Raw genomic sequence first — 10,000 nt, forward strand, 5'->3', positions numbered from 1 at the left:
ACAAAACTCATTCCCTATTGCTCTCTGTTATACATAATGACATGAGTAGTCGTCCCAGCCAGCCACACAAGGATGTGGTGTCTTCAAATATACATAGCCTGGAGACACTCAAAGCCTCCGATTCTGCTAATGAGACGCTTGTTTTGTCAACAGGCAACAGCGTTTTGAAAGGCACTGTGTGAAAGACATACCGAAGAAGTAGGACATAAAATGAACTCCCTTTGAGAGATAATATACGTAATTACGTTTGCTATCATGTCACCATAATTCATCAAATCTTGTGTTATTCGCTCATTCACTTTTTTGGTATCAATTGAACAATGAACAAAGGATTTGCTCAAACTTTGAGAAATTTGGTGTCCTGGGTGGATCACAGTGATATGGGTTGTTTTTCTTTCACTCAGCTTTTCTTTGTTTTGACAAACATGTTCTTAACAACTGTCTACCAATATAACACTTGGAACTGTTGTGAAGGATGGGGCTTGAAACAGTGGCCCTGAAGAAGCACTTCATTGTGTAGATCCAAGACGGATGCATGCTGGGATTGTGCGTCATCAACTGCTCTCTCTCTCTCTACATGAAATGCGTTCACCTTCCCTTTCATTTATATTTTGAACAGTCTACAGAGCAGGTTTATAAACCTCGCCCTGAATGGTGTACCTGTATTTCATAACATTGTATGTGACAAAAGCTTGACTCTGAAATTGAGACTAAAGAGGGCTGCATACCAGTAGAGAAGTGCTGCCCAACTTCAGTGAGGACAGCGAGGACAAGGCCTTCTCTGCAGTGTGGATAATGGGATCAGATAATAGGTGGCACTGGAGGGGACCTGCTTGATTTAAAGTGTTTTAGGTGGCTGGTGCCCACGGAAGGAAGTGGGGGGACCTTTAGTTGTTAAATATTTGATTTTTTTAGTGGTGAGAATTTAATAGTTATTTCAGCGAGAATTAGATCATTATAGTGGTTGAGCATTTGATGGTTTCAGTGGTGAGAATAAATAAAAAAGAAAATCATCACACTTCCTGCCTGTCTGGATGACTACTCTGAGACAAACTACGAGAGCTAGCTTCTCATGCCGAGCCCGTACCGGTGTGATTAAAATCAAATTACATCACTTGCTTGATGTAATATTTTGAAATAAATAATATTAACAGACGATACTCGCATATGATTAATGAGTCTGCATTTTACAGTTATCGGTTTTCTTTCACATGTAAGAACTCTCATCAACACTTTTCGAAGCAGACTTGTTACTCCAGATCTCCCATATCAGGAATCATCGACAGCTGATCAAGCAGCAGCTGACAGATGGGACAGCAGAAAAAAAGAGGCGGAGAGTCCCTAGAGATTTTTATTTCTCTTTTTAAAACCGCTTGCACACCAACCCAGACCGTGTGCGGTACTTCTACCACCTCTGAAAACACGTAGGAGCAAAGACACTCCAGACATACAAACACAACGCAACACACACAGCGCTATGTGCCCTCCCCTAGGTGAACACACACACGGAGGGATGCACTGTTCTCTCTAAGACACAGTTGCATAGGTTTTTACTAAGCTAGTCGTGTAGGGCTCACTTAGTGCGACAGCAACATAGTGGACTTCTTTGCTACCAGAATCCTATTCCACCACGAGCAGCTGAAAGTCCTATTTATCCTCAGTGGGGATTTGAGGGTCGAGTAGTGAGCATTACGCAGTGATAAGAGGGTTAGAGAGAACAGCAGTATTTTCTTGGAGTTTGGCGAGTTATCGAGTGATAAGGCAGCGATAAGGGTGAGCAACTCTTAACTCTGCTACGGGGAGGAATGCCTCAGAGGAGCAAATGAGATGGTGGATGGGGTTTGGGTTGAACAAGCGGCAGAGAGCCAGGGTCACAGCCGGGTCACACCCAGTTCCCTCCCTCATCCAGGCTTGTCCTCACCACGAGGGGAGGAACAGGTGAGAGAGCTCAGTATAGATACGATAAGATGATACCTTTTCATAATTTTGGAAAATAAAGTTGTCAGAAAGCACAGGACAGTTTTAGCAATTATATGGAAATTACACAAAACCTTTAACTTTTGAGTCATAGCAATGCAAACAGGACGTGTCAGAATCTGAAATTCCTTCTCATTACAGTACTGGAGTGTGAGTTCTATGGGTTGCGACGATAACATCATCAACTAATGTTAGTTTTGATCATAAATAAACGTTACCCTAAAGACAGACAATGGGAGTGTCATGAATGAATACAATGCATATAAAACAAAAATCATTCATGTAGGCCCTTTAATGTAAGTAAAAAAAGTAAAGAAAGACTTTAAAAATAGATAAGTTCTTTGGTTTTTCGTAGCTGATGCAGTGTTTTAGATGGAGATGGTGGTGGCGAAGAGACTATGGAAGAAGGAGCCTCTGAACTTCCAAGACATCCAATAGAAGGACGTTCAAATCCCATCTGAGATGTTGTGGAGGCAGAGGCTGGTCCTTCACCACCAAACCCTCAACCCCCTAGGGTCCTTGAGACACCTCCCAACCACCAGAACCTCCTGACAGACTACAACCCAATTCTGTGGTGCAGACTGGGATATGGGGAGCCCAGGCAGGAAAATCTGCTGGACAGGACATTCAGTCTGTCCCGACTAACCCTCAGTGACCATGGGAGAGTTGGCCAACCCCAAGGTTTGGGCCAACAAGGGGCCGTGATCACATCTAGGAGAAAGCCGTCAAAGCCCCTCTCTGTGAACGTGAAGAGATCACTGAACTCATGGACCTGATAGAGGAAGATGGGGATGAAGATGAGGACAAACCTGTGGAGCAAACCAAAAAGAAGGTTATCCACAGGATATTCTGAAATGGCTGAACAAGAAACCCATGGGACTTCATGAATCCTCCACCTCCTTCTCGTCATCAACCCCAGCCTCCTCCCTGATCCTCCACCTCATCCTCTTCATCAACCCTAGTCCCCTCCTTGATCCTCCACCTCCTCCTCTTCATAAAGCCCCCACCTCTTCCTTGATCCTCCACCTCCTCCTCTTCTTCAACCCCCATCTCCTCCTTGATCCTCCACCGCCTCCTCTCCACAAAGCCCCCACTTCTTGCTCGATCCTCCACCTCCTCCTCTTCAGGGATTCTCCACCTCCTCCTTTTCAGAGATCATCAACCTTCTCATCTTCAGGGATGCTTCACCTCCTCCTCTTCATCAACCCTCCACCTCCTCCTCGTTCCTCCAGCCCCCAATGAGATTATTTTTGGATGGATTGTGATAGAAGTGCCCTTCTGTTACTACCTTACTTATTGGACAGAGCAAAGGGCAGACCTGTTTGGCCGCTATATATGCATCCAATCCGCTGAGGAATCACAGAACTCATTTTCCGAATGGCTCTTGGTAGTCCTATACTTGTATACTGTTTTAGAAACACACAGAAAGACAGACAGACACACATGCTCAAACACACATGCACTCATTCTCTCACTCAATCAAAATAACAGACACACACCCACACACACAGACCCCCACACACACACCCACACACACACCACACACAAACACAAACCCACACACAACCACACACCAGCACACACACGGCCATGAAGTAGCAGAACCAGATCACAAATAATTGACATTGACACTCGCTTCACTTGCTTCCACAAAGGCCTTTGCCTACCTCTGATTGTGTTGTCATACACCCCTGATCTCTGCCAGCCGCGGAGGAAGTCAGATTGTCAACTGCCTTTGCTGGGGAGAACAACTCAACTTTCCTGTAAGAGATTCTTTACCCAAGGTGACAATTTCACTTCAGTTTACACCCCCGATGGAAACATGAATGGAATCTCTATTATCCCAGGTAGCGTTCGAGTTCAGGCCCATTTTTTCTGTTGCTGCTTGGATTGCTGGATTTAAAAAAAATAATAATTTATAAAGCTTTACCAGAGGTCTACCTGTAATTCCAGACGGTGGATGAAATCCTTTTTTTATGCATTTTTCCCCAGCTTCCCTTTAGATTTGTGTTTACACAAGTAAACAAAAATATTCGAGGGATTCGCGGCAAACAAGGAAGCAGGTGCTCTGTAAATATTATGTGGCGCGATAACAGACACGCTTAACCTCACAGGGCAGAAAATACACCGCCATCTTCCTCGCATCAGACTCACAAGTCACATATCTTTATATTGCCGTTCCGCTGTTGCCATGGAGCTGTTTAACATGAGGAATACAGGAGGCCAGTCCTCTCTTGGTCGTGTTCCTTTGAGTAACTCACTGCAGGAGGTGGGTTGCTTTTGTTCGCTAAGCTTCAAAACGCACAACGACTATTTCCAAGCACAATGACTTGTCAGATTTCTTTTGTGCCAGCTCACTAAAAAAAGAACATCCTTTCAGCGTCGACACACACTCCCGCGTGAAGAGATTTCTCTCGGTAAATCTTACACTTTGATGAATAAAAAAAAAGATAGGATGCAGCATAATTAAGAACTGTTTTCTCTTTCAACAATAAACAGGCACGCACGCACGCACACACACACACACACACACACCCACCCACACCCACACCCACACCCACACCCACACCCCCCCACACACACACACACACACACACACACACACACACACACACAAAAAGCCTGCTTCAATATACCAGACTTAATTCACTTAGGTTTTAAATAACGTCAGAGGAGCCTCTAGCAGGCAGCCGTTTATCTGACCTTGGCCGAAAGCCTTATCCCTGCCAGCAGTGGAAGGCCACAGCTAGCATGATCCTTGTCCCCCCATTGTGGAGTGGCTCCTTGTGCCCCTACTGGTTCGTTCACTGGAGTTAATTGCACTGGTTTGATAACGCAAACACGCTGAGGGGAGCAGAGTGGAAAACGCTGGGAAGGCAGAACAATTACATTAGTAAGGGAGGGAGAGAGAGAGAGAGAGAGAGAGAGAGAGAGAGAGAGAGAGAGAGAGAGAGAGAGAGAGAGAGAGAGAGAGAGAGAGAGAGAGAGATATTCTTGGGGATATCTTAGGGATACAAATAATTATTCCGAAAGATAGACAGCGGGAGCGATAGGAAAACAGAGGGGCAGAATCTAAGAACTAATAGTGGAGCATATTTTCTCTAAATTGGATTTTAGGAAAGTCTGATCCCATTATTGCATTATCGAAGATTGGGATTTTATTTCAAATTAACAATGGAGGGCACAATGATAGTAAAAACAGAATCCCATGAAGCGAGAGAGCAGAGTGACTAAAACAAACTGTGGAACTCTCGAAAAGACAGAGAGAAACAAAAGCAGAGCCGGTTAACCAGTGCTGCCTACCGTCTCCAGGGAGACACCCCCACAACTCCTTGAAGCACTGTAGAAGGAAATAAGGAAAAAGTAGGAAAGAAAGAAAGGAAGAAGGAGATGAAACTGTGACTCATATGTGCAATCAGGAGTTCGGAGGGAGGACCCCTTGTGTTCTCCTCCAATCGAGTTCAGTGATCTGGAGGATCAAATTAGCCATGGGTACCAGCCCTGCACCCACGGGCTCAGCTGCACACCGCTATCCACCAATCAGAAGCCCTCGCCAGTGGAGTGTGGCTTGTGAGACTCGAGAGCGACCCGTCTGACCCCGAAGACAGATTTCTCTATCTGAAGACTCCAGGCGACCCACGCAGACATACACACGCACGCACATACACACACAGCCTTGAAGACACGCACATACATCCACACATTCCGACTCACGCACGCACGACTCACACACACACATACACCCAAACATTCCGACACACGTACACACACACTCACACACACACACACACACAGACACGCACACACACACACACACACACACGGCTGCTGAGACACAAAAAGATGCTCAAGATGAGGAGTGCTACCAAGCAGAGGTAAAGCATCTGAAAGCTTCACATTTTCAATTCAAACACCTGCTACTTATGAACACAATACAGTGCTCCTCTCTCCGTACCGCATCAGTACAGCCAGGAGCATATGTTGAGCAGGTCGTTTCACAAAGCGAGATAGAGATACATGTCATGACAAACAGACCCTGCCTCACTGACGACTCACACGTTCAATAAAGTGACAGCTAGTGACTCACTCTCAGTGGACAGTATTGCCAGACACGCCTCTGATTGCGATGTAGCCATTATAACGTGTATGTCGGTGACGGGATCACCCGCACAAGCGAGCGTTCACTCAAAGTCGCCGCCTCTCTCTCAGGACAGACACTTGTGTGTTGATCGGGGAGGCCGTCCACACGGCCCCACACCTCCGCCACGCCTCCACCAACCTGTTCCAGCTTCCAGTGGTACTCGGCCGGCCTGAAGGTGTCCACCTGGGTGAAGTCTCTGCGCAGCAGGAACACAAGTCGGCAGTTGTGGACGTACAGGGAGTAGTGGTGGCGGTTCATCTCTGTGGAGAGACACCCAGACATCCTCAGTTCAGGGACCACACTTTCAGTTGAAGTTAGTGATTATGATTGCTAATTAAGTACCCATCCTCTCGAGAACCGTTTAATAATTCTAATTAACTATTGAAACGTGGTGGAGCAACATGGCCGCCAACATGGCAGAGAACCCACTCCCTATGTAGATATAAAGGGCTCGTTCTAACGTAACAGATACATAACCATTCTAATTTTCAAGGGATTATAGACTAATTCAACCGTACTTATGAATATTTCACTCCATTTCTGCCAAGTCCATTCCGGCAGAGGCCACTTCATATGACACATGGCACCTATAAGATAGCTGTAGGAGTTAAGGCATCTCTGCGTTTGACTTAGATGTGCCGATAGGGAGCAGACTGTTGTTATCTGGAATCAAACCTTCCCCCCTACACCCCTAGGCGACTCCCCGGGGTGAGTATGACTACCTCCTCCCCTTATACAGCTGGAGATGGATGGCCCAGCGGTTGGTACATTATTTTCCCCTATACCAGCTGGATCCTGCTCATGTTTGAGTTTCCGGTCAGGTTTAAAGATTTAATGCTTTTATAATGGTGTATTACTCTTATTAAATTAAATGAGAGTCCTCCCAATACCCCAACGCGATCAGGAAGATCAGGCAGACAGTTTTAATAATGAATAATGCAGCCTTTTAACAGGCCTATTTAATATTTAAACAAGGCCTGAAGATCATAAAATCGGCAACCTACTACTATTCAGGGGTTGGTGATTTAATAAACATCAATGGACCACAGACAGTGATCCCTCAGCCTATAGAGCGCAGCCTATAGAGTGCTTTCTCTTCTTCCTTGATTTGATCAAACCTTTGCACAATGTACAGACCGGCATGGTCGTTCAGTGATAATATAAAGTTATTATGACATGAGAGAACTGTACACGGTGGTGCTGGAAAGGGAGCTTGTTGGCCCGTGGCATTGTTACATTCATTGGGGAGAGACGGTTTGTGACAATAAAATACTAAGTAGGCCTCATTCTTAAGGCTATAAGGCTATTGAATTAAGAGGAAGAATCCCCCCCTCTTGCCCCCCCTTGGACATTTGGACAGGTTGGGTTTGGAGCGCAGCCTCCCAGCACTACAGTGGGATTCCATTGGTCTGGGTCACAGTGTGGTGGGACACCGGGGGTCCCAGGCTCTCACCGGTCTTGTCCGAGTTGCAGAGCAGCGTCTCCTTCTCGGCCCTCAGGCCGGGGCTGGGCCCGTGCTTCATCCAGGTGGCGATGGTGAACTGGTCCGTGAGGTTCTGGGGGACCAGCCAGTCGGGGACCTTGGCCGCCTGGCGCCCGTCGAAGCGGAAGATCAGGTCGCTGTCGCGTCCGCTGTCTGTCACCAGGGAGGCCGTCCAGTTGGTGGTCGCCCCCGGCGCCGGAAGCAGGTCGGTGCTCCCCGACGACGCCCCTTCGTAGTCGCCATGGGAACGTACCAAACCAAAAGAAGAAAAGAGAAAGAAACAAAACAAGAAACCAAGGCGTGTCAACAGCACATACGGCCCGGGCCCTAATCCTGGCAGTGATTGCTCATGAGTGAGGCAGATGGCTTCGGCCCTAATATGCAATCAATGGTGCGGAGACTGATGGGGGATGTGCATATCGATCGGTGACAAGATGAAACTTTCAGCAGAGGTGAGGGGAGGGAGAGGGGGAAAGGGGGGAGGGGGGGGGGGGGGGGGTTGGGTGACTCATCTTTCACTGAGACAAGCCAACACCCGAGCGTAGCAGATGGAATAGACAGTTATGGAAAAGACAGCCCACCCTCCTCATCCATCACAGCCTTTGTAACTAACTAACTGCTCGGCTTTGTCTGAGATGTTCTCCTTTAAAGAAACCCTTTTTTGTTTTGTGTGTTTCTCGTGAACCTATCTTCTTCCTTTCCTGTGGGGCCTGTTTAACAAGCCTGGGCTAATCTGTCTTTGGCCTGGTGGCAGAGCTGAATAAATATGCTTTTGCACATTTAGAAATCATGCAGAACGGCTTACAAGCGGGCCGTGAATCAAAACCGTACTGAGGCTATGCTGCACGTCAAAGAAAAGCGTGCGCACACACATTCATACAGACACACACACGCAGACAAAAAACCTCTCCGTCTGGTTTGTTCAGACAAACTCCTGGAACGAGCAGATGTTAATTTCTGCTAATAACCAGTAATGAGCATGTTCATTTATTCCCCACCATCACCACAACCACTCCACCCCTAGCCAGTCAAACCGTCTGGCAGAGCGTGTCGATGCTTCAGCCTCCTTTAATGAGATTCCATGAACAAACAACCACGCATTGACTTCCTATATGCATTAACCTATCCTTCCCCCAAGGCTACAGCATTCTCCCTCCCCCGACGTCTTTGTAAATTATCTACAATTGATTTTGCCCCCCCCCCCCAAACAAAAAAACAAAACAATTACAATGGATTCTTTTGGCGATCAGATAGCGATTACGGCGGTCTTGGAATGGGCTCTTTAGTGGTCAACCATGCATTGCTAGGGTAGGGCAGGGAGGGCAGGTGGGGGCACGGGGTGGGGGGGTCCTCTCTGCATCACCATTAGCTCCCCCGGAGCCCTGGACGACCGTTAGTCAAAGACGATGAAGCCAAGCCCCCTGCTGGCAGGGGGAGTCCAGGAGAGCGGGGAGGAGAGTGTGTGCGTGTGTGTTTGTGTGTGATGGTGGGGGGGGGTGCTCTGGGAACCGTAGCATTAGCTTAGCGGCTCATCAGTCACCGGTAGGGAGTGCAACAGAGAGGGAGTGAAACACACAGACAGAGACAGAGACATAGAGAGAGAGAGAGAGAGAGAGAGAGAGAGAGAGAGAGAGAGAGAGAGAGAGAGAGAGAGAGAGAGAGAGAGAGAGAGAGAGAGAGAGAGAGAGAGAGAGAGAGGCATGGCACTTGCCCCTTGCTCTTGGTCACATCATTAGCTCCACAGCTTGAAGTACCCATTGGCCACCAGCACCTACAGTTAGCATTAGGCTATGGCTGGCCTTTGGAGTGTGCATGCTTGGGTGCTTTAGATGTTTGGGGGAGGCGAGCCCAAACATCTACAAACACTGCAGCCACTGCAGGATTCTATCGCCTCTTCCACCAGCAGACTCCACTTCTCATTCAGCGTGCTCGCCTTCCGCGGCGCCGACTTAGCAGGACACAGCCTTTGATGGGCGGATTTCACTGTGTACTTAAGATATCCCGCCAGTTTGGCCGCCGCGGGTCCACAGACTTCCATCATTTGATGCGCCGCGACGCGTCCACAATGCGGACTCCGATTGAGACTGCTTATTACGGCCGGTCACACCACCACCAGCTGCATCATGGTCGGGGGCCGCGGTGTAACCGCGGGAAGAGGCAGATAAAAGGACAACGCGTGTCGTGATGTGGAAAATGGACTGTGGTGACCCTTCTCAGGAGGAGGGAGGGGGCGGTGGGGAGGGAGGAGGGGGGGGCAGGAAGGTGAAGTGAAGGGGAAAGGGGGGGCTCACCACAGAGCTTCTGCAGGGATTTCTCGGAGTAGGTCTCGCGGTCACACCCCTTCCCGATGTGGCTCGTCTGGAGCTCCACGGTGGTCCTCACCGACGACAGCGGACCCC

General features: G+C 48.1%; 1 protein-coding gene across 1 annotated transcript in view; it reads right to left on the reverse strand.

Moving 5' to 3' along the window:
- LOC115561537 (calsyntenin-2) overlaps nucleotides 1-10,000 on the reverse strand; it is a 227,159-nt gene that overhangs the window by 36,420 nt on the left and 180,739 nt on the right. Inside the window, exons 6-8 of the mRNA XM_030381674.1 lie at nucleotides 9,893-10,000; nucleotides 7,572-7,829; nucleotides 6,257-6,378 (exon numbers count right to left, since the gene is read on the reverse strand). The exon at nucleotides 9,893-10,000 is cut by the window's right edge and continues 78 nt beyond it. Coding sequence (XP_030237534.1) covers nucleotides 6,257-6,378; nucleotides 7,572-7,829; nucleotides 9,893-10,000 — 488 coding nt within the window. The remainder of the gene's footprint in view (nucleotides 1-6,256; nucleotides 6,379-7,571; nucleotides 7,830-9,892) is intronic.

Source organism: Gadus morhua, chromosome 16 (assembly GCF_902167405.1).
Source record: "Gadus morhua chromosome 16, gadMor3.0, whole genome shotgun sequence".
Lineage (NCBI taxonomy): Eukaryota > Metazoa > Chordata > Actinopteri > Gadiformes > Gadidae > Gadus > Gadus morhua.